The sequence below is a fragment of the Anolis sagrei genome, chromosome 3, assembly GCF_037176765.1.
Source record: "Anolis sagrei isolate rAnoSag1 chromosome 3, rAnoSag1.mat, whole genome shotgun sequence".
In the NCBI taxonomy this organism is placed as follows: Eukaryota; Metazoa; Chordata; class Lepidosauria; order Squamata; family Dactyloidae; genus Anolis; species Anolis sagrei.
In genome coordinates, this window is record NC_090023.1 from 77,259,307 (window position 1) to 77,285,373 (window position 26,067).

Consider the following 26,067-nt stretch of genomic DNA (forward strand, 5'->3'; position numbering starts at 1 on the left):
CAGGGGAAACTGTTGGGCAGCGCCCTGCATCGCTTCCTTACTATCCCACTGCTTTTCCCATCTGCCCCCGGCTTTGTTCCTGGCTTAGTCAATAAGAAGCGACTGCCTTATTCTCAGGGCAACTTCTCAACACGTTGTTGAGATACAGCTGAGATGATGCCAGGATGGAGCCCCACCAGAAATACCTCTGTGTCATGTGATGGGCTCTGGTGGGCTCCATCCTGGCTGTATCTCAGCAGCATCCTAGGGCGGGGAAAAAACATTGTTTGATGAGGTCCATAGTCCAGTGCTAAACCACTACACTAAGCTGGCTTTGATTAAAAATACATATTTCCAAAAGTTTAAATAAATAATTGTAATATCTCATGGGTTATTGCTCATTCTCACAGTTTAAAACACTTTCCATTACTTACTGCCTTATTCAGGCTTTTTTCAAACACAATAAAAGTTAAATTAAGCAGCAGGTGTTAAGGTTGACTAAAATCAAGTCTTACCCTTTACCCTGGGCTACAAGCGTTTCATTTCCAGTGATTTTGCTTCTAGAGAGCCAAAAAATGGTTTCAAAAGCAGGCTGACCTTTATTTTGAGGGCCGGGGAGGGAGGGGGAGTCTGCAATTGCCTTCAACTAGATCTAAAACTTTGTGGTAAAAAATGTTTACATGCTCTGATAAGTTCAGCATGGTGACTTCATAAATCTCACGAAACAGACGCACTGTAAGTATGTAATAAATTGCTGCCTTTCAGACTGAGCAGTGTTGGAGATTAAACAGCTTTTGAACAGGCATGAGTGCACCTTTGTGAGTCATAAATACTACAAAAGCAAAATTACTTTTGCATAACCTGTTATTGCTTGGCTTTGCATATTGTGTCTTATATGATGGCAGAAGCTGGCCCTGCAAAAGGAGTTTTGAAAAATTGTTCCTGTTTTAATTAACAACTTTCTTTTTTTCTTAAAGAAAATCTTGGATAGGTAAAAAGTCACTGGCTCTCAGTCATTGCAACCAAATATAAAATTGACATTATTTCAGTCTGATGATGCCACAATAACACACATACAAGCAAGCATGTATATAGATGGGACAAATCAGCGGTGGGAAAGCCACAGCCTTGGGAGGCACATGTCACACCAACTATGTTCATCAAGCCCTAAGCCCTTTTCTTCCAAAAAAATAATAATCAAAGGAGTGAATTGACTGGGTTGCTGTAAGTTTTTCAGGCTGTATGGCCATGTTCTAGAAGCATTCTCTCCTGGTATTTCACCTGCATCTATGGCAGGCATCCTCAGAGGTTGGGAGGTCACAACTTTTGAGGATGCCTGCCATAGATGTGAGTGAAATGTCAGGAGAGAATGCTTCTGTAACATGCTTCTGAAAACTTACAGCAACTCAATCATGAAAGCCTTTGACAATACAATGAATTGATTGTTCTGGAAAATGTAGTGAATGGTATTTCACTTTATAAATGGAGAAGTGTCTTAGGGCTAGAAAACCCACACTCACCATGAATGGACCTTCATGATACACAGTGGCCGGCAATGAGTATCCCGAGTCTTTTGCCTTCTAACCAACTTTGTCATGTGTTAAACAAAGTCAGGAACATTCAGGAGTGTAGCTAAAACTCCAGAGTATCCCTTGGTTTTCAGGATGTTCAGACACCTGAATTGTGTGCATTTTAGCCCAGTTGAGGGAAAGTTCTACGCTGACAAATGAAGTGGGGTAATCTGAGATCACAGATGTTGGATCAACCCCATTGGTGGCCTGATAGGAACACCTTGGAGATAATAGGGAGGCCCAACTACCCAGCTACAATGAGCCTTGTTGGATGCTGCTGGACAGGGACCTAAAGGGGATCCCCTCCCTAGTGTTATGACAGTGACAGTCATGACACTCTACTTACCTGTCTTTTTTTGGGTGGGGTGGGGGCTCTGGTTGACATCAGCCAGATCACTGGTGGCTAAGATAGCTGAGGGGTGGTGGTAGTGGAAATTCCTATCCCCCCCCCCCCCAGCTTCTTTAGGGAGGCCATGGTCTGGCAGATGGCTAACAGACTACCCAGGACAGGTAGGTGCTTGTGTCACAGTTGCAGCAGCTGCAACATGATGGGAGGGGATAGGGCAAGACTGTCTGAGTTTAGGGGTGCTTGTCAAGACTGCTGAAACCAGTTAACCTCAAATAACCTGAATCTTGGTTAATGATTCAGTCCCCACCCCCACCATTTAACCCAGAGCAGGCCCTGTGCAATGTTTAGTCACTGTTGGGCCGATTGATTGTCACACTGACCTAAATGTTCAGTGTAGATGCACCTCAGATGGACACAATTGCCATAACCTCTTTTCCCTGTGCTGCTCAATACAAGGAAAGGGGTGACATTGCTGTCACACATAGGTGGCCATAGAGCTCCATCCCTTGTACCTGCAAATGCCCATGTGACCAGAAACCCCCTCCTTCTTGCTGAATGTGAGGGCACCCCATTCTGACATCAGCAGAAGTAACTGCAGTGGCCAAGCACATGGGCAGAGCTCTGTGGCTGGCTAGAAGCAGCAATGGTGGCAACATGGAGGAAGTGACCACCTATTAGGGCCAACTCTTCCTTCTTCTAGTATCCCTTGTTTATAATTATGTGTGAACTGGAACTTGGGAAGCTTACCAATATTTTTGATCATATGGGCTTGAGAATCCTGGGTGTTTTGGCTCCTCAAAAATAGATTTTCCAAATTGTCCTCTGACTTTGATGGATGGGGATGGATGAACAATTCTGGAAGACATAACCCAAATTCAGGATGAGATTTATTCTCTCCCCTTTGTATTTTCTCTGTTTCTTCTGTTATTTTTTTTATTGAAAAGCAGCCATTACTAATCAATATTAAGGGAATGTTGATTAGCAGTATTAACATATGCCCTTTAGCCCTGTTGCATTAATATTAATTGGACATTATAATTATAATTATGATAGATTAATGATTACATTTGTTGCTAATTTGCTAGTGATTTGTTTCCTGTTCTTAAGAAAAACCAATCACTATACATTTCTCTTTTTGTTTTAAGACTCTATAAACCATTTTAATCTTTTCAAATACTAGAGTTGTATACAATAATCTTTTAATGTCTGAAGAAATGAAAGTTTCCATAATGAAATCAAGAACCTGAGATATTTCACAATCCAGGAATTACATGTTTCCTTAAAATTATGCATTTGACTTTCATTCTGCTGGGAGATAAATAGGCATATCATGAAAATGGTTGACAAGATTCTTGCTGCCCTCATGCGTTCCATCTTACTTAAAATGTACCTTCAAGGACTTGCAAATCGGAATATATACATGTCACCTTTAGGTGGCACTCGTGCATTGCTGAATTGTGGAAGAAGCAAATGTTTTATTTTCCCTGCTTAATGCTAAAATCAGGACTCTGTACACAAAGAGCAATGCCATTGGGGCAATGTTATTTGTTTCTTTGAAGCTACTTTATCTAGCTCTGAAGCCAATGTGGCTGCAATTGTTGTCAGATGCTTTTGAGGCTATTCCAATTTATGGTAGCTCAATCCTAGGTCTGTCTTGGCAAGATTTATTTGGAGAGGGGAGAGCATTGCCTTCCTCTGGGTCTGTGACTTGCCTAACCCCCTCGATGGATTGTCACTTTGTCATGCTGAGGGGGTTGGCATGTTCCAATGAACCTCCGGGCACAACAACTGGAGTTGTGCACTCCCAGGAGAGGCTGTGGGGGAGGTTCCAGACCAAGCACAGTCCGAAGACCCAAAGGCCTCAATGGCAGAGCAGGTGGAGGATAACATGTTACATGTTACAATGGCTGTGAAGGCGGAAGAAGGTTGCTACAGATTGAGAATCCACAGTCATCTTGGTAAACTATGCCACCTGAGGAACCTCACTCTGTGAAGACTGTGTGTTGATCAATGTGCACTGACCTCCAAAAAAAAATCACACACAGGCGGTTTCCAAGGAAAATAAAAACAAACCAACAAAAGTCCCATGGTCCACAGTCACCTACGGATCCACCGCCAGGACACTACACTTGGAGGACCATCATCCTCGGAATACGAGGGATCACCTAAGTAAGACTTGCCTACGGTCATGTAGGGAGTATCCATGGCTAAAAGGGGATTCAAACCTTCCAACATTAGACCACATTGGTTCCACTAAGATTACTATGGCATTAAGCTAGCCTGTCCCCCATCCACACCTCTTCAAAGGGTCTCAGGGCTCTTCCACACAGCCCTATATCCCAGAATATCAAGGCAGAAAATCCCATAATATATGCTTTGAACTGGGTTATCTGAGTCTACACTGCCTTGATATTCTGAGATATAGGTCTGTGTGGATGGGCCCTGGGTGTTCACTTTTTCCCAGTGTCCTTTCAGCCAGTCTATTCTTTTCCAGTGTTCTCAGTCTGATTTCAAAGCAATCTCACTCTTCATGGCAAACAGTGTTTCCCAGTACAGTTCATTTGCTTAGGGCCCTTTCAAACAGTTAGAGAAATCTGCTACTTTGAAGAGAAATTCACATCTGAAAGAGTTGCCATGGGGAAAATGTATCTCTGGGCCCTTCCACACAACCATATAACCCAGACTATCAAGGCAGATAATCCCACAATATCTGCTTTGAACTGGATTTTCTGAGTCCACACTGCCATATATTCCTGTTCAAAGCAGATAAAGTGAGAGTCCTTCCACACAGCCCTATATCTCAGAATATCAAGGTGGAAAATCCCACATTACCTGAGTGTTGGACTCAGATAACCCAGTTCAAAGCAGATAATGTGGATTTTATACAGCTGTGTGGAGGGGGCTTCAAATAACCCAGTTCAAAGCAGATGTTGTGGGATCTTCTGCCTTAATATTCTGTTATATGGGGACCCTGAGATTTTATTCAGATGTGTGGAAGGGGCCTTAGAATGCAATGTTGAAGATGTAACTTGGAATATGCTAGCATTTGACATGAAGAACTGTGATTAACTCAGACTGAGGGTTGTATTCATAAATCAGGGTGGGCCAGTGTGTCTGAGGGCCAGTTTTCTGCCTTGGGACCTTGAGGCTGCCCAGATAACTGAAAACACCTCCAAGCAATTTACTTCTGATCTTGAAAAATGAGCTTTATACAACATGTGAAACAGTGCAGGGAAGGCGCTGCTGCAACTAATTTAAAAGGCTGATCACCATTCCTGGAGGTTTCCAGTAGGAGGCAATTAATTCTTTTCTTGCAAAAAAAAAAAAAGGGGGGGGGGGCAGCCAGGGCTTACCTGAGGAATCAGGGACTGAGGGGATATATGTAGCCAGAGAGTGCACTGTCATGGATAAAGGAGGTTATTATATAGCTGCTTAGGTAAACAAACGGTTGCATTTAATGTGAATGATGGAGAGTGAAGATATCTATTTTAGTTCTGTCTCTAGCATCCCTATAACAGATGGCCACACAGTATTGGGGTTATCTGCAGGGGAAAAGGCTCCAGGCACAATGGCGTCTCTCATGTAATCATCTCAACAATTGGGTCATTGGATTGTGCCAGAATTATGATTGCATAGACTCGGACATGCATGAAGGCTTTTCCCCTGCTGATGACCCCACTGTTCTATGAATACCAAAAGGTTGGGCCAGGTAATGTGGACTGCTTAGTATAGAGTTTTGAAATGTTTCTCTCTTTTTTTTTTAGACTACAGTTTCTAGAATCTCCCAGATAGTCTAGCCCAGCATTTCTCAACCTGAAGGTCAGGGCCCCTGGAGGGTCATGAGGAGGTTTCAGAGGGGTCACCCAAAACCATCAGAAAACATGGTTTTGGGTGAAGATCTCTCCGCCTGTCCTTCTCTTCCTTTTTGGAAACAGGTGGTGAATCCTCCCACCAAAAGCCCTCCTGCGCTGTGATTGGGCAGCCTTTCAGCCAAGGGGAATGGAAGAGCAGGCGTGCTTGGTGCATGGTAGTGTGGTGCACATATGCAGGTGAAGGAGAGCTTGTAAGGCAGGAGGGAGGTTTGCATCAGCACGTCCCTTCAAGGCATGGGGGTTCTGTGTGGGAAGTTTGGCCCAATTCTATACTTGATGGGGTTCAGAATGCTCTTTGATTGTAGGTGAACTATAAATCCCAGCAACTACAACCCCCAAATGTCAAGGTCTATTTCCCCCAAACTCCACCAGTGTACCCATTTGGGCATATTGAGTATTCGTGCCAAGTTTGGCCCAGATCTATCATTGTTTGAGTCCACACTGGTTTCTGGATGTTCCACTAAACTCTCCCAGTATTTGTTGTTGGTCATGGGAGTTCTGTGTGCTAAGTTTGGTTCAATTCCATTGTTGGTAGAGTTAGGAATGCTCTTTGATTGTAAGTTAATTATAAATCAAAGCAACAATAATTTCCAAATGACAAAATCAACCCCCCCCCCCGCCAAGCCCACCAGTATTCAAATTTGGGGATATTGGGTATTTGTGTCAAATTTGGTTCAATGAATGAAAATACATCCTGCATGCCAGATATTTACATTTACATTCATAACAGTAGCAAAATTATAGTTATGAAATAGCAACAAAATTTCATGGTTGGGGGTCACCACAACATGAAGAGCTGTATTAAGGGGTGGCAGCATTGGGAAGGTTGACAAACACTGGTCTAGCCAATGGCTAAAGAGTTATAGTCTAAAACTTTTCCAAGTTCTTGCCCATGGTGTGGGAGTGAGAGTGGTGAAGATTTGCATAGTGGAGGGAGAACACATAAAGGTAGCCACTTCTTCTCTTGGAAATTTTATTCTATATTAATTGAAGGTTTCTGCTCATCTGCACTATCTTACTTGCAGTGTGTGTCAAATCTGGGCACTATTAATTCATCTTAGTTACAATGTCTTGATCTTGAATTTTACATCATACAGATTGAGTATTCCATATTTAAAATGTCTGGGACCAGAAGTGTTTTTGATTTCAGATTTTTGGGGTGATTTTGGAATACCTGTATTTTCATTTATATACATAATGACGTTTCTTGGAGATAGAAGCCAAATCTAAACATGAAATTCATGTGTTTCACATATCCCTTATGTACATAGACTGAAGGTAATTTAATACAATATTTTAAATTATTTTGTTTATGAAACAAAGTTTGTGTGCATCAAACCATCAGAAAGCTATGATGTCATTATTTCAGCCAACCTGTAGACAATTTCAGATTTTGGAGTATTATGAATTTCAGAATTCTGGATAAGTAATGCTTAACTTGTAAAATCTCTCTGGGCTTCCATTTTGCTCCTGAGAACAAATAGGGAATTTATGTATTTATTTTCAGTATTTTTAGCCATCTCATAATCATATAAGCAAATGTGATGTAGTGGCTTGAATACTGGAAACCAGGGCATTATGCCCTAAACAGCTATGGAAACGCTCACTAGATTACCTTGGGCAAGTCCTATTTGCTCAGCCTGAAAGGAAAGCAATAGCAAACCTTTTCTGAATAAATTTGGCCAATAACGCTACATGATAAGGTTGACTTGAACAACATCTCACACTCTAAGGCAATGGTTCTCAACCTGTGGGTTCCCAGATGTTTTGGCCTTCAACTCCCAGAAATCCTAACAGTTGGTAAACTGGGTGGGATTTCTGGGAGTTATAGGCAAAACACTTGGGGACCCACAGGTTGGGAACCACTGCTCTAAGGTTTCTAGATGGCTTACTATAAAATGAATTCAAGCAATTTAGAATTTAAGACTAAAATAATTTGAATAATAAAACTAACATAGACATTCAACAATAATAAATGTCTTACAGTTCAAAAAGCAAATGTAATAAATTATAAAATCATATATTGCATAAACTTATTAGGCTGTAAAGCCAAGTTTTAATTTGGCACTGAATTGAGACAAGCATCAGTGCCAACAAAGTCTGCATTCCATAACTAGGTGCTTCCTTGTCTTTCCCAAAGTCCTCCCAAAGTGGAATGATGTAAGCCATCAAGCTTTGCCAAAGCACACTCAGAAAACCTGTAAAAGTGGTGCAATCATGATACTTTGCAATCATATACTTGTGGAATTGATGTATATATCCATGGGGATGAAGTTATACAATGCAAACCTGCAAATCAGTTTATGGATATACAGCTTCTGGGCCAAACCACATATTGCATAAAATGTAGTTTTATGTATGTGTTGTCATCGTCACCATCATCATCATCATCACCATCATCATCACCATCATCATCATCATCATCATCATCATCATTGACAATCCCTCATGGCCAAATAGTATTGTTTTCCAGAAGTCTTGGCAATAGGTCTGTAAGTGACTGTAGAGACATACATTTCCAGATGGAAGGCAGTCCCGACAAGGGTTGGCTTGGCATGCTTTCCTCTTGGCACATTTCTACCTTTCATCCTCTGTTTGTGGTCCTCGAAACTGACAGCACTGTTGGTAAGAGCTGAACCTCCAGTTAAAGTCAAGGCTTCCCAGTTCTTGGTCTTTATTCCACATTTTTTAAGGTTTACTTTAAGCCCATCTTTAAATCTCTTTTGTTGTCTACTGACATTTTGTTTTCCATTTTTGAGTTGAGAGTAAAATAACTGCTTTGGGAGATGATAAGAGGACATTTGGACAACATGATGGTGGAGGATTATCACTTCAGTGCTGGTGGCCTTTGCTTCTTCCAGAACACTGATGGTTGTCCGCCAGTCTTCCTAAGAGATTTGCAGGATTTTTTGAATCTTTCCAGAAGTTGAGGGTAATATTGTAGATGATCCGTGCTTCACTGATGTACAACAGAGTTGAAAGGACAATCACTTTATAAACAAGCATCTTGGTATTCCTACGAATGTATGTGTGTGCACAAGTAAAATGAATTAACTTAAGATAGGAGTGGCCAATGGATCTGTGTTGTGGGACCAACAAAGGTACTCAGATTCAGTTGTACTCAGTAGTTATAGGAGGGAAACAGGATTGGGAAATGGACAGGTGGTTGAGAACCTTGTTGTGACATGGATCCCCTCACCGCCATCTGTGCTGCAGAAACAGTCTTGGTCATTTTTTTTCCTTCCAGCAACACACAGACATATACATACAGTGCAAAGTTGCTTTTATCATAACGTGTGGCCTGGGTGCCTTACAGTTGTTACTTTCATTATACTGTAGAGAGCAGCACTGCTGTTTGCCTGTTGCTAGTCGCTTCTGGTGTGAGAGAATCAGCAGTCTACAAAGATGTTGGCCAGGGGATGCCCGGATGTGTTGCAATCCTGTGGGGAGGCTTCTCTCATGGATGTAGATCTTAATGAGACATGCCACATTATCACAGGATGTCTATGCTCTACACCACTGGAGGAATTATACTGTTTAGCTGTTATTGCACTAACTGACATTTACCGGGAAGTAGCAGCCAATAATGAAACGACCAAGGCAGTAACATCTCTGGCCCATCCCCTGTTTGGATATCAGCCAGCACGCCAATACCTTAAATCAAGAAATAGTTTTCTAAGATCTACAGAGATACTCGCAGGAACACCTCAGCTAGCGAGAGTCCAAAAGTGGCAGGCTAAAACCCGAAACCTCAAACCATGTCTAATATGGAATGAGAGACGCCCCCCTGGGCACACAGAAGACTGGATGACTTGGAAGATGCTAAACAGGCTGTGCTCTGGCACCATGAGATGTAGAGCCAACCTTAAAAAATGAGGCCACAAAGTGTTATTTATCTATAGAATATTGCTTTAGTGAGCAATTAATGATTGCCATTTTAAAAGACAGAAGTAATTAATATTATAATGAGCTTGGAGCATTTGAAATCACCAGACAATATTCCAAATGTCATGCTCTGTATCTTGGTCTGTAATTGAAACAATTGTAAAGGGATTTTTCTTTTCTAAGTGATTGCAGACTGTGTCCTTAATGATCTGCTCCAGAATCTTTCCTGGTATTGGTGTCTGACTGAATGGTAGTTATTTGCATCCTCTTTCTGACCCTTCTTGGAGATAGGGCAACATTTGCCCTCCTCGAGTCTGCTAGGACTTCTCCTGTCTACAGCAGTTCTCAAAGATTATTGCCAGTGGTTCTGAAAGGACTTCTGCTTGTTCCTTCAGAACTCTTGGATGTGGTTCATCTGGCCCTGAAGACTTGAATTCATTTACAGCAGCCCGGTAATAAAACTTATAATACTAATAAACTTTATTTATACCCCACCACCATCTTCCTGAAGGGACTCGGGGTGGCTAACATGAGGCCAAGGCCAAATAGTTACAATAAAGCAAGATAAAATACATACAGAACAGACAACAACATCAAATAAAAATACTTAACACTAACATAGTAATGGAATAAAATAATGATAATAACATAATAAAACAAAGAATAAAATGCTAAAAGAAATTTAAACAAGGGCAAGCTGGGCCAAATGCAAGGGATAAAAATGGTAAAACCCGTGGGTGAGATAGATAGATACAGATAGATAGATAGATAGATAGATAGATAGAGTGCTGTGTCTGGTGGAAGCTTTAGGTGGGATAAACAATGAGGTAGTCTCCACTAAGGGATGAGATGAAGTGCATCAGAAAGACAAATTGGTACTGGGATGGGACATGGCATGGGAATTAGTTGTTCATTCCTCAAATGCACAAACGTATTCCTGGACTACTACTTTACCTATTTTGGATTGCATACATCCTATTACCTTGACCGCTCCATACTGCTCAGGTTGAACACCAATTTCCTTTTGGGAGAATTGGGCCCTACCAATTCCTTTTTTTCTTCCTTTTTTCTACTGGCATAACCAAAGAACCCCTTTGAATGTGATTTTCCTGCTTCTTGGCAGAGGTTGGACTGGATGGCCCACGAGGTCTCTTCCAACTCAATGATTATATGATGCTATTGTTCTTAATTTATTTGGCAAACCTGAGCTCATTTTGCACTTTAGCCTTTCAGACCATTTCCACACATGTGCTGGTTATTTGTTTGAATTCCTCTTTGGTGATTTCCCCCCTTTTTATTTCCTTCTTTGGACACACATTCTGGTTTATTTAGACTTCTCTTTTTTCTCTCCTTGTTGGCATTGTTTGCATATGTGCCTTCAGTATCTCACCTTTAAGAAACTCCCATCCATCATCAGATTTTGAGCAATGTGATACAGGACCTCATCACATTGCTCAAAATAAGCATCCTAGGATGCTTAGAGCTTTCTTAATGTATGGAGCCCCACAGCAGCCATCAGATGACTTTGCCTGTGGCTCTACCTCCATCTGGGATTCTCCACCATGATCAGAGAAAATTGAACATAGAGTCAGACTGGAGGACCTCAAGATTTCTAGAAAGAATATTTTAATTGAAATCCTTGAATAATCGTATCTGAAAAAGACAAAGCCACAAGTGTGGAAGGATGATGGTAGTTAAATCCACTGTCAGTGTGTATTTTCATGTATGATGTATGTTTAAATGTAATTTCATGTAGTAGAAATGTGGTTGCAATGGGATTGTATTGCCAGGATGTATGTTTACACAGAAGGCTGTGAGAATGTGACCCTGTGACCTGAGATTTCTAGCTGTGTGAAACTTTAAGGAGTTTAAGGAGTAGCAGTGAGATAACCACTAGCCAGCTGCAGTTTTGTTTTCATTTTTCCACTTCCTTTGTTCTGTGTACTTCACGTCTGCTCGCTTATGGTGATGGTTGTGTTTTGGACCTGCTTAAGTAAAGCTGAACCTGCTTTTTTACTGACGACTCCAGAGTCCATTATTCTGAGTTTTTATAATACTTCTGCTGACGCTAACATCCACATGGGATATCAGCCCTAGTGGAACGATGATAAGTGATGTAGGTCACTTTTTGTTGTTTTCCTGTCATTTGTAAGATTACACAGCAATTTTACACCCTGTAAGTGTAACACAGAGGCACAAGGATATAGGTTTGCACAAATTTCATTTTTGCTTTATTTTCCCTTCATAATCATGGGTTTCTAGATTGGCTAATCAGCATTTGGTACAGTACACACAAAACAACAATAACAAACCTGCTAAATACAATCCTATTCAAATTGATAGAAATAGCTACTCCCCTTTATGCCAGGCTGCAGACATGGTTGGGCCTGAGAAAAGAGCAAATGCATCTTTGAAATAAAATGTGAAAAGCAACCCTGTGAGTGGATGTTGTGGATTAGATAGTTGCTAAGCACCAAAGCCAGCCTGATAACAGGGTGAAGTCCGTGGCCTATTAATACCCTACATTAAAGCAGATCTAGAAAGATTTGGCAGATGAAAACAGCATGTTTCAGCATTTTTATTTGGTAAAGGTAGAGCAGGGAGGGGGAGTGTTTGTTAACTGAAAACAAATGTATTAGCCCTTCATGTCACTGAGGAAGCATTTATTGCCAGTACTGAAATGTAGCCATTCTTGTGGGAAGATTGCTAACTGACCAAGCTTTAAGGGCCAGCCCAAGGCATTCTGCTACCTGAGGGAAAGCTAAAGTTGGAGTTTCTACTCTCTATTCTATGTATAGAAGTAAAGTGGTCTCAAGGTGACCTCAAAGTCCCATTCTATGGGGCAAACCCCTCCTCAACACCCATAAGCAGCAATGGGTAAAGTCACTCACGTTGGGTGTGTCTGTATAATGCTTGTGTTAAGCGTGTCAGAAGAAAATAAGTCTTGTTGTATTGCTGAGTTGTAACAGTTGCACATCAAAAATATGATGGTTGAGCTTGGGCAGTCACTGGATGATTTTTAAAATGCAAATGAGACTGCTTAAATAGCCTTGAGGAAGAATCTCTACCTTGAGAGAAATATGAACAGTGCACCCTACTGGCTTAGTTGAGATGGACTGTCCTATTCTTCTGAGTGAGCTGGGATATCTGTCAAGAATATAAAAATTAACTCTACAATTGCCACCCCCCCCCCAAAAAAAAAAGAAACATGCAGAAGAAGACCATGGGAAATACTTACTTGCATCCATGGGGCTGCTATGCCTTCAAATTGATTTAACCTCTAATGAAGCGACAAGAAAAGAATACCTGAATATTCGACATTGGATGGCATCTACTAAGCTACAGTAATGACACCTGGCTTTGTAGACCACAGGAGATGAAGCATCTGTCCTGGGGTTATATCCAACTGCATGTTTCTGTGAATGGTTGAAATTCCTCTTTCACATTCAGCCCTGAAAATCTGTTCTGAAGTGTTGGGGAGGATGTTGGGATCTGAGGAGGAGTAGGCTGGAGAAGAAGGAGAACTACCACTGAGCCAATGGACATCTGTCTGCTTAATTGGAATTAGTTTTTGAACCAGTTTTCAAACGTTGTAATCAATTGTGTGAGGTTTAGGTTGAGTTCACATACTGTAAAATGGAGGTTAAGCTAGGGTGGAATTCATAAATCCAGTGGAACTTTCATGTACTTACACAAATTGGTGGTTCCTTTATTTGATCATTCACTGGGAAACATTTTGATACTATGGCTACATCGTATAAGATAATTCTATTGGATCTTGCAGACATGGAGAGCATTTAATCTCTTATTGGATCATAGACCTTACCACATGAGTCTCTAGGTTGGATTAGTCAAGGCTTTACATGTGAAACTCCCCTTGAAGAAACAGCGCTGATGGTCACCAAAGTAGCATGAACAAATCAGGCCAGTACTGAGCTAAGGGCAAAATGACTGGAGTGTTTTGAAGTGCCAGATCTGTCAAGTCTGTTTCTATCGATTTTGATCATTTCCCACCTCAAGGACCAGCCTGTTCCATTCCTGTGTAAGATTAGGGTTTTTTGTTTTTGGTTAAATATCCTCATGTATTCTATCACACTTTAAGTGGGTTGACTATACAGAGGGAACTTTACAGATGAAGATGGAGGCAAAGGAAAAGCAAGGAATCTAATCAAGGATGAAAGAGCACAGAAAGGAAGGAAGGAAGGGAGGAAGGGAGGAAGGAAGGGAGGAAGGAAGGAAGGAAGGAAGGAAGGGTTAATAGCAGTGTGTATCCAAGAGAGGGTGAGGCAGAGAAATGTGGGAGGAGGGGTTGTGGGGAGAGAGGCATGAGATATAGAGGCAGAAGGTCATATTGAAAAGGCTGATACAAAAGGGAAGAATTTGGCTAAAAATACTGAGACTGAGCCATTGGATTTATCTGGGGAAAAGATAAGTAGCAAAGGAATGTCTCTTATTTTACTAGAATTGAGGGGTGGTAGCGGGCGGGGTGTTATCTGTCTGATCTGTTAACATGACTGCTTTTAAGAGATGTAGGCTTTCCCAATAAAGCTGATAACAATTACTCCCTGACAGTTTGTGTCTTTGAGAAACATGCAAACTGATTTACTCATGGGTAAAGATAGCCAAACTGCAATGCATGCACATTTTGCAAACAACACATTAATGGACTTCCTCATTTTTGGTTTAGTTTACTTTGGATGATGTGGCTTGTGTAAATCCATTTTAAAACCTCCGAAAATTGAGAATTCTCTTACATTCCTAGTTTCTGAGCAATAAACATCTTCATAATGCCATACAGAAAGCATTCCCGATGCTCACTGTCTACACACTAGCTGTATTGAAAGGATCTAGTCATGTTCCTTGTTCTCTTCTCCTCAATACATAGAAAAAGAAGAAAGGTTTTTTGTCTAGAAATTTAATCTCTTACTCTTAATTAAGTTTAGATTCAATACTTTCATGTTTTCATGGCAAGCATGGATCTGGGTGAAGGCTTTGCAATGAAGGCTTCACAACAGATAAGGAAAGAATGCTCCTTTATGATAAACAATTGAGATAACTGCAAGCTGTTGCTTTGTGTGCCTTCACGTAGCTTCTAATATATGATGATCTCATGGTGAATCTACGATGTCGTTCTCTAGCAAGACTTGTTCAGTAGGAGGGCTACTCTGAGGCCAAAAGAATGTGGCTTGCCCAAGTCACCCAATGGGTTTTCATGACTGAATAGGGATTCAAACTCTGGTCTCCAAAGCTGCAGTCTGACACTTAAATCACTACATCATACTGGCTTTAATTTCTCAATGAAAAGATGTAATCAAGCAAAGAGGAGGTCAATAGTTGCATTTTTTTGCCACTGCCGCTGCTGCCGAAACACTAAAGGCATGGAAACAGGAACTAGAGACATCTACATTATAGAATTGAGACTATTTGATACCACTTTTACTGCCAGGTTCAGTGCTATGGAATCCTGTGATCTGGAGTTTGCTGCTAAAGGCCTTGTAGAACTACAAGTACTATGACATTTCATAGCATTGAGCTAAAGTGGCATTGTTGTTGTTTATTCGTTCAGTTGCTTCTCACTCTTCGTGACCTCATGGACCAGCCCACATCAGAGCTCCCTGTTGGTCATCACCACTCTCAGCTCCTTCAAAGTCAAGCCAGTTACTTCAAGGATACCATCCATCCAATTCCCCCCTTGGTTGCCCCTCGTCCTTTTTCCTTCCATTTTCCCAGCATCGTTATCTTCTCCAAGCTTTCCTGTCTTCTCATTATGTAGCCAAAGTACTTCATCTTTGCCTCTGATATACTTCCCTCTAGTGAGTAGCTAGGCATTATTTTCTGAAGTATGGACTGGTTGGATCTTCTTGCAGTTCAAGGCACTTTCAGAATTCTTCTCCAACATCACAGTTCAAAAGTGTTTATCCTTTACTCAGCCTTCCTTATAGTCCAGCTCTCACATTCATAGATTGCTATGGGGAATACCATTGCTTTAACTAATAATAATAATAATAATAATAATAATAATAATATTTAATACCCTGCCACTATCTCCCCAATGGGGACTCGGGGTGGCTCACATGAAGCCAAGCCCAACAGCATATTACAATAAAATTAAACCAAAACACAATAACAACACAGCAAAATACATACAACATATGAGTACAAAAAAATAAAACAAAATCATACACAATAAAATAACAACGAGCAAGCCGCATGTGCAAGATAAAATACTAAAATACTAAAAATACTAAAAATCAGGATGAGATAGGGATGGAGCAGATTGTTTGTGAGGGAGAAACTCATAAAGGAACGGGGTCTTAAAATAGACCTTCCGGTGGCGCAGTGTGTTAAAGCACTGAGCTGCTGAGCTTGTTGATCGAAAGGTCGCAGGTTCGATTCCGGGGAGCGGCGTGAGCTTCCGCTGTCAGCCCTAGCTTCTGCCAACCTAGCAGTTCGAAAACATGCAAATGTGAGTAGATCAATAGGTACCGCTCCGGCGGGAAGGTAACGGCGCTCCATGCAGTCATGCCGGCCACATGACCTTGGAGGTGTCTACGGACAACGCTGGCTCTTTGGCTTAGAAATGGAGATGAGCACCACACCCCAGAGTCAGACATGACTGGACTTAATGTCAGGGGACTACCTTTACCTTTACCTACAGGTGGGGAAATATACTCTAGGGACAAAAAAACGTTGAGGGGGAGCATCTGTCTATAATAGTATGGCTACTCTCCAAAAGCGCACGCAGATCTTCATTGCCAGTGACCCCCGCAGGGGGTCCCGACCCCCAGGTTGAGAAAAGCTGCTCTAACTGGTAATAGGGAGAAATACGTTCAAACAGGTAAGTTGGGCCAGAACAGTTGGCCCAGCATCCCTTCCCGTCCCTCATATACTAATAATATCCACTTCAAAATGGGTTCAAATTACAGGAAAGGAGATTTCACCTGAACATTCGGAAGAACTTCCTGAATGTCAGACAGGCTGTTCAGCCTGGAGTGTGGTGGAAGCTTCTTCCTTGAAGGATTTTCAACAGAGGCTGGATGGGGGCCATTGGCCAGGGAGACTTCGATTATGCTTTTCCTGCAGGGCACAATGGGTTTGGGCTGGATGCTTTTATAACGTCTCTTCCACCTCTATGATTCTATTTAGTACTGCCTCACATTACAGAATGAATCCACTTAAAATCTGGTTTCTGCCTCCTGCAGTATTCTGGGCTTTGTAGTTAAGTAAGGCCGTTAAAGGCTCATCCCTAAACTACAAACCCCAGAATCTTGAAGGAGGCAGAAACTGGATTTTAAGTGGATTCATTCTCTGGTGTGATGAGGTGATGATTCCCACAGATCTTCACAGGTCTCGCAGGACTCCACCTAGGGACAGAAGGGCTCCCTGCCAGGGAGGAAAGGTGATGCTCATTCTGTGGCCTTTGTCAGAGGAACCGAATCCCCCCAGCCTTCCCTCAAAGACCCTCTTTGGATTTGAGGATAGAGACTGAGATCTAGCCGGTGCAGAGGACGCGGTCCTGCGCCCTTCTTCCATTGTTGTGGCCTCCTCCTCCTGGTCCTCCTCCTCCTCCTGGTCCTCCTCCTCCCGGCGCCGGGGAAGAAGCAGCAACAGGCGGGCGGAGCCTCCCCGCCGGGCCGATCCCTGCCGAGGGGCGTGGAGCTGCTCTGGAGGGGCCTCGGCACGGCCGCGATTGCCAGAAGGAGCAGCACCGAGAGCCAGGCGGAGAGGAAGAGGAAGAGAGGAGGAGGAAGCGGTTGCGACCATGAACAGCGGCAGCAACAAATGCGACGTGGTGGTGATCGGGGGCGGCATCTCAGGTCAGTGCAACCAGGGAGGATGGAGCCCCAGGGGAGAGGCGGAGGGAGGGCCCCAGTCCCAGGTTTGGGGGAGGCTCCTGCGCCCACTGCTTGGGGAATCCGTGGGCGCCCCTCGCTTCCCGCCCCTGGAACAACCCACCTCCGCCTCCTGAGCTGAGCTGAGCTGAGCTGGTGGCATTGCTCCCCTGGCAGCCCCCAGTCCTGCCCCTTTTGCAAGGTACTGGGATGTGTCCTCTCTTCCCCAAACTCCCTTCTCATTCATTTTTAGCATAACAAGGAACCACCTCGCCTATCCTCCTTGCTTCAAGCTGTCATCATGAAACCCTAAAGTTGGAGCTGAGAGTCCCTTCTACCCTACCCCCCATCAATAACTACTTCTTCATAACACTAAAGAATGAATCCATTTAAAATCCAGTTTGAGCCTGCTGCAGAATTCTGGGGTTTGTCGTTTAATTAATTAATTAATTAATGGTTTACTATATTTATATACCGCCCCTCTTAGCCCAGAGGTGACTCGGAGCGGTTCACAAATTGACAACAATTCAACAATTATAAAAAGTAAAAAACAATCAAGAAATTCTGTTAAAAACAATAGCGTATGATATAAAATATATAAAAACCATACAAAGTTGTGAGCGTCTCCATGTCAAATCATTATTCCACTGTGTTATCAAGTAGTTCCATAATTCCGTTTAGCTATGCCATATTTGAGAAGGCCTGCTAAAAAAAACCAGGATTTCACCTTTTTTCAAAAAGTCAGGAGGGAGGGAGCCGATGTTATATCAGTAGGCAGGGCATTCCACAGTCGAGGGGCCACTGCTGAGCAGGCCCAGTTTCTCGTCCCCGCCAGATGCACCTGCGAAGAAGGTGGGAGCAAGAGCAGGGCCTCCCCAGAAGATCTTAATGTCCTAGATGGTTCATAAGGAGAGATACGTCAGAGGAGATACATAAGGAGGAGCCTTTAATAGCCTCACTAAACTACAAACCTCAGAATTTTGCAGGAGGAAGAAACTGAATTTAAAGTGGATTGATTCTCTAGTGTGATGACGTCCCTAGTGATGACCTATCCACTTGCAGAACCTTGCCAGTCTTGATTAAATGCCTATTTAAGACAAATAATAATAATAATAATAATAATAATAATAATAATAATAATACTTTATTTATACCCGACCTCCATCTCCCCAAGGGGACTCAGGGTGCCTAACATGGGGCTGAGCCCAACAATTACAACAAAGCAAAAACAAATACAACATACAATCATAAAATCACACATAAAATGAAATACAATAAAATATGTGAAAAGAAAATAATACTAAATAAACACAGGGCACAACAAAATAATGAGGACATTAAACTGAGTGGGCAAGGCCAAGTACAAAAGGATAGAATTTTAAAACCCTGAGTGAGGTGGATAAGTAGGGCAATGTGTCTGATGGGATGGGATCATCCAGGGAGGCTCTTTTCTCGCTTCCACCACCATCTCAAGCGCAATTGGTAGGAATGAGGAAGAGGGCCTTCTCTGTGGTGGCCCCCCGGCTCTGGAACTCTCTACCTAGGGAGATCAGACTGGCACCTACTCTGCCCATTTTCCGCAAGGGCTTAAACACTTGGATTTTTTTGCTGTTCCTTTGACTAGGCAGTTCACCAGAGAATTGGTCCATTTTATCAAAGATCCTTGCACTTTAGTTTGGCCCCTTTCCCCTATAATCTTGAAATTTTAATGGCTAAGGACATTACTCTCCCAATCTGGCCTTAATGAGTTTTGCACTTTCTCTCGGCTCTGTTTGGGAACCACTACACAAACTCTGAGCCCCCCAAACTCAGCTTCTATTATTGTTCAACCGTGATATTGTTTTTATGATGTTTGCTTTGTGATTGTGATATGTTTTTACCTGATGTGTTGTTTTTTATTCTGTTTTATTGCACTTGTTTTAATCTGTATTTCTCAGGCTTGTCCCTTTGTAAGCCTCCCTGAGTCCCTTCAGAGAGATGGAGGGAGGGGTATAAAAATAAAGTTATTATTATTATTATTATTATTATTATTATTATTGTTATTATTACTACTACTCTTACTTTGGAAGTGTCTCATAGAACCATAGAGTTGGAAGAAACCTTGTGGGCCATCCAGTCTAACCCCCTGCCAAGAAGCAGGAAACATTAGATCATCCCTCTCCCTTCTGATCTTCCCTAAAAACATGGCTCTTTGATCAAGACTTTGGAGAAATTGTGCAATAAACAGAAATAGAATTATGTACAAAGGCTATTGGAACTTCCACGATTACGATTATGGGCAGCATAGTTTAAAAATTGTGATACTGGTTTAAATGTTTTTAAACGTTTTAGTGTATTTTATAATTCTGTTTAAAATACTCTTTTTGATTGTATATTGTTTTTAATGGCATCAAATAGTTGCCTATGTATAAAGCCACCTCGAATCCCCTCCGGGGTTGAGAAAGGTGGGATAGAAATGTCATTCATAAATAAATAAATAAATAAATAAATAAATAAATAAAATCGCATTCAAACTACCCCTGACAGATAGCCATCCAACCCCTCCTTAAAAGCCTCCACCACACACCAGTGCAGAGAGTTCCACTGCTGAACAGCTCTCACAGTCAGAAAGTTCTTATTAATGTTCAGGTGGAATCTCCTTTCTTGTAGTTTGAAGCCATTGTTGTCCCATGTTCTAGTTTCCAGGGCAGCACAAAACAAGCTTGCTCCCTCCTCCCTCCTCCCTATGACTTTCCCTCACATATTTATACATGACCATCATGTCTCCTCTCAGCCTTCTTTCGTTCAGGCTAAACATGCCCAGCTCTTTAAGCCACTCCTCATAGGGCTTCTTCTCCAGACCCTTGATCATTTTAGTTGCCCTTCTATGAGCACATTCCAGCCTGTCAACATTTCTTCCTTTCTGTTGAAATTCTTGTGGATTTCAATGGCTTCTCTGACATGGTAGTTGTTAGAGTGGTCCAGCATTTCTGTGTACTCAAATAATATGCTGTGTCCAGATTGGTTCATCAGATGCTCTGCGATGGCTGACTTCTCTGGTTGAAGTAGTCTGCAGTGCCTTTCATGTTCCTTGATTTGTGTTCAGGCAACTCTGTGTCTGGTGGTCCCTATGTAGATTTATCCACAGCTGTATGGTATACGGTAGACTCCTGCAGAGGTGAGAGGATCCTTCTTGTCCTTTGCTGAACCTAGCATTTGTTGGATTTTATGTGTTGTGCCACTCCAACTCAAATAAGATACTGGAGAGTTCAGAATGTTGCAAAAAAGGTGAACAAAAATGATCTGAGTGTTGAAATCTTTTCTTTACAAGACAAGTTAAATTTTGAGGACTTCTGAGATCACCTGGAAAAGCCTCTTGATCAAACTGGATTGTTATTGAGAATGGATTTGAGTATAATTGTTGTTGCTTAGTATTTTCTACATGGGAACATTCCAAAGACTTTTTCGGTTTTATATTCCACAGATGGAGCAATGCGACAAGAGGAATAGTTTCCAGTAAAAATCAAATCTGTTCAGAATATTCTGCATTTTAATCATATTGATCAAGTATTTTTGAGATGATATGATTACAATGGATACAGTTTTAATATCAATTAAAGCATAAAATTTCTTGCTGAGACTTTGACAGTTAGACTCACCAGATGTCATTTTGGCCAAAATGGATATGGTGTTATGTAGAAAGGTTTGACCCTGTTATCTTTCTGTTGTGTAAGTAGTAAAAGCATTTAATGTTTGTCATATCAATGCTTACTAGTATATATTTATGAGACTAAAAAACTTTATTAGTCTTATCTTTAGATCTTGGTGATTTCTGGGTTGAAAGGTCTCATCTGATCAATTAAGACCGGTTTATCAAATATGACATAACACATTTAAGCTAAAGGATATATAATAAAAGTTGAGAAAGAGCTGGCCTTTCTGTTATCTGTTAGACATTATCAGTAAAGCAGGCAGAAGTTTCAGATAAAATACTGTTATAGTTGCGGCAAGATATTGCAAAAGACTTTAATTTCCACCCTTAATTATTTTTCCCCAATATTTGATGACTACTGTATTCAGTTTTTTGCATAGGTTTCATATATTGTCAGACATTACTCAACACTGTTGAAAACACACAAACATTTGCACAATTGACTGAAGAAGATTAAAGATTTGTTAATATGAACCTTGACTGTTAATGAACAACTGGGTGAAGATAAATAAATAACTGAATAAAAATTTTGTTTAATCCAGTTCTACACTAATTCAAAATGACCCAACAAATATGCCAAGTTGTTGTTGTTGTTCATTCGTTCAGTTGTCTCCGACTCTTTGTGACCTCATGGACCAGCCCACGCCAGAGCTCCCTGTCGGCCGTTACCACCCCCAGCTCCCTCAAGGTCAGTCCAGTCACTTCAAGGATGCCATCCATCCATCTTGCCCTTGGTCGGCCCCTCTTCCTTTTGCCTTCCACTTTCCCCAGCATAATTGTCTTCTCTAGGCTTTCCTGTCTCCTCATGATGTGGCCAAAGTACTTCAACTTTGTCTCTAGTATCTTTCCCTCCAGTGAGCAGTCGGGCTTTATTTCCTGGAGGATGGACTGGTTGGATCTTCTCGCAGTCCAAGGCACTCTCAGCACTTTCCTCCAACACCACAGCTCAAAAGCATCGATCTTCCTTCGCTCAGCCTTCCCTAAGGTCCAGCTCTCACATCCGTAGGTTACTACAGGGAATACCATGGCTTTGACTAGGCGGATCTTTGTTGCCAGTCTGATGTATCTACTCTTCACTATTTTATCGAGATTGGACATTGCTCTCCTCCCAAGAAGTAAGCGTCTTCTGATTTCCTGGCTACAGTCTGCATTTGCAGTAATCTTTGCACCTAGAAATACAAAGTCTGTCACGGCCTCCACGGTTTCTCCCTCTATTTTCCAGTTGTCAATCATTCTTGTTGCCATAATCTTGGTTTTTTTGATGTTTAGCTGCAACCCGGCTTTTGCGCTTTCTTCTTTCACCTTGATTAGAAGGCTCCTCAGCTCCTCCTCGCTTTTGGCCATCAGAGTGGTGTCATCTGCATATCTGAGGTTGTTAATGTTTCTTCCAGCAATTTTCACCCCATTCATCGAGCCCCGCACATCGCATGATGTGTTCTGCATACAAGTTAAAAAGGTTGGGTGAGAGGATGCAGCCTTGCCGTACGCCTTTCCCAATCTTGAACCAGTCTGTTGTTCCGTGGTCAGTTCTGACTGTTGCTACTTGGTCCTTGTACAGATTCCTCAGGAGAGAGACAAGGTGGCTTGGGATGCCCATCCCACTAAGAACCTGCCACAATTTATTATGATCCACACAGTCAAAGGCTTTAGAATAGTCAATGAAGCAGAAGTAGATGTTTTTCTGAAACTCCCTGCCTTTCTCCATTATCCAGCGGATATTGGCAATCTGGTCTCTCGTTCCTCTGCCTTTTCTAAACCCAGCTTGAACATCTGGCAACTCTCGCTCCATGTACTGCTGGAGTCTTCCTTGCAGGATCTTGAGCATTACCTTACTGGTATGAGAAATAAGGGCCACTGTACGGAAGTTGGAGCAGTCTTTCGCATTTCCCTTTTTTGGTATGGGGATATAAGTTGATTTTTTCCAGTCTGATGGCCATTCTTGTGTTTTCCATATTTGCTGGCAAATGGCATGCATCACCTTGACAGCATCATCTTTTAAGATTTTAAACAGTTCAGCTGGGATCCCGTCGTCTCTTGCTGCCTTGTTGTTAGCAATGCTTCTTAAGGCCCATTCAACCTCACTCCTCAGGATGTCTGGTTCTAATTCATTCACCACACCGTCATAACTATCCTCAATATTATTATCCTTCCTATACAGATCTTCTGTATAGTCTCGCCACCTTCTCTTGATCTCTTCAGCTTCTGTTAGGTCCCTGCCATCTTTGTTTCTTATCATACCAATTTTTGCCTGAAATTTACCTCCAATGTTTCTAATTTTCTGGAAGAGGTCTCTTGTCCTTCCTATTCTGTTGTCTTCTTCCACTTCCATGCATTGCTTATTTAAAAATAGTTCCTTATCTCTTCTGGCTAACCTCTGGAATTGCGCATTTAACTGGGCATATCTCCCCTTACTATCACTGTTTCCTTTTGCTTTCCTCCTTTCTTGGGCTACTTCCAGTGTCTCAGCAGACAACCATTTTGCCTTCTTGGTTTTCTTTTTCTTTGGAACGTACTTTGTTGCCGTCTCCTGAACAATGTCGCGGACTTCTGTCCATAGTTCTTCTGGGACTCTGTTTACTAAATCTAGTCCTTCAAATCTGTTCTTCACTTCCACTGTATATTCGCTTCATCTTCTTCCGTTGTTATCTAATACAAAAAAAGTTTCTATGATGTTAAAAAAAGAAAAGAGAAAAAAAGTATTTCTTTTCTGATCTGAAACAGAAGGATAGAAAAATGGCTGTACAGTATTTTGAAACAAAGAAGATAGAAAAGTTTTTTTTTCATGTTAGGAGAGACTTGAGAAACTGCAAGTCGCTTCTGGTGTGAGAGAATTGGCCATCTGCAAGGACGTTGCCCAGGGGATGCCCAGATGTTTTGATTTTTTTTGATAATTTTTGTGGGAGGCTTCTCTCATGTCCCTACATAGGGAGCTAGAGCTGACAGAGGGAGCTCATCCACGCTCTCCCCGGATTCGAACCTCTGACCTGTCAGTCTTCAATCCTACTAGCACAAGGGTTTAACCCACTTCGCCACTGATAGAAAAGTTGAGAAACGGGAAATAGAAAGCCCTAACTAACACTTCCTACTTTGTCTGTGCTGTCTTCTTCAAAAAACCTATTATTTTTTTCATAAAGCTTATCTCTGATAGATTAACTTTCTAGGATCCCTTGGATATCTTTGGGGATCCTGTTATTCTTGTCACTAACTTCTCTATTTTTTTCCTTGTTATTCCTACATCTCTCTACTACTAAGTTTCCCTTGATGCTATAGAAAACTCAATATTTTCATTTTCTTTTCTTCTTTTAAATAGTCAATAAAGGGCTGCCATTCTTCTTCAAATTTGGAAGGATCGGGCAATTGTATTAACCTAGTCAGCTTGTCCATCTCTGAAATGTCCAACATTTTTGCAATCCATAAATCTTAGGTAGGCATTTTGTCTTCTTGTTTCCAATAGTAAGCATAAACAATCCTTGCTGCAGTTACCATGTACAAAGGGAATATCAGAATTTTGTTTCGGTCATGTTGAATTTGTAAGTCTCGACAAAAAGGATTCTGGTTCTAGTAGTATTTTAATTTTTAAGATGTTTTCAATGTTCTTATGAATTATAATCCAATTTTTTTTAGTTTTAAGACATGTCCACCACATATGGTTAAAAGTTATTTAATTTTATGACATTTACAAGATTTTTTTTTAGAAAAAATTGGTTCCCTTTTTGCTAATCTTTCTGGGGTCATGTACCATCTATACATCATCTTGTAGAAATTTTCTCTTTGCTCATAAAATCTTGTGAATTTTATCTTTGTTTTCCACATCAGTTCCTATTTCTCTCGGTGGCCATTATGGCTCATATTCTTTGACCATTGAAACATACAATCTTTGATTAGATGTACTTCTGTGTCTAATTTTAATAATATTTTATAAACGTTTGTAATTTGTTTTTCCTTGGGCTGGAAGCAAGACAAACAGCACAGGGGTGTTAACCCCTATGCTGTCCATATGTGTGTGTGTGTAGTTGGAGTTACACTTAGAAAATATACTTGTTCCGATTTACATACAAATTCAAGTTAAGAACAAACCTATAGAACCCAACTTGTAGTTCCCTGTATTTTGAACTGAGCAATTTTTTAATAGATGAGAATGTAACATTGTCCATATTATCTTAAAGATTCATATACTGAGTGCCAGCGGACAGTTTCACTGTTACAATAATATCCCTCCAAAAAACCCGAAATAAAACAACAGAGAAAACCAAGAAAGAAAAGCTGTGCTCTAGAACTACATTGTTACATTGTAGTTTGTCTTCAAGCCACTTCCGACCTATAGAGATCCTAAGGTGACTCCATCAATCATATGGTTTTCTCAGCAAAATGTATTCATAAGTAGTTTGCCAGTGCTCTCTTCTGCCATTGAGAGACTGTGACTTGCCCAGCGTGACACAGATAGTGGATTAATAATTCAGAGAAGTTGAATCCCTTTGTTTCTTATGTGTAAATTTCGCATAAAACAAGGGTGGCAGCTGCTTAAATATAAAGAGCCCAGAACTCTGAAACCAACAGAACAAAATTGGATTTGGGAAAGATCCTAATTGTTCTCCCAAATCCAACATTTCTCTATCCTAAACTTTCTTTTTTAAAAAAATCTCTCCGTTATGCTTTGTTAATTGGAATATTGGGGTTCCTAGAATATTGCGGTACCAAAATAAAATATAATAAATTGCTAGGAGGAGAGAAGGAAAATGACACAAAATAGTTGCTGGATGCCTAGCTGGCAGTTTCCCCTTTTGTGTGTTTGTGTGCCTTCACATTGTCTGTTGACTTTTCAGTAGTGATTTGTTAGGCAAACAATACTCTCCTTTTACTCCAGAGAAAAATATTGGAGAGCAGAAAG

The 26,067-nt window shown here is 41.3% G+C and overlaps 1 protein-coding gene across 1 annotated transcript in view; it reads left to right on the forward strand.

The window, feature by feature from the left end:
* Positions 1 to 17,266: 17,266 nt before the first annotated feature.
* MAOB (monoamine oxidase B) overlaps positions 17,267 to 26,067 on the forward strand; it is a 61,085-nt gene continuing 52,284 nt past the window's right edge. Inside the window, exon 1 of the mRNA XM_060770227.2 lies at positions 17,267 to 17,473. Coding sequence (XP_060626210.2) covers positions 17,419 to 17,473 — 55 coding nt within the window. The 5' untranslated portion in view covers positions 17,267 to 17,418. The remainder of the gene's footprint in view (positions 17,474 to 26,067) is intronic.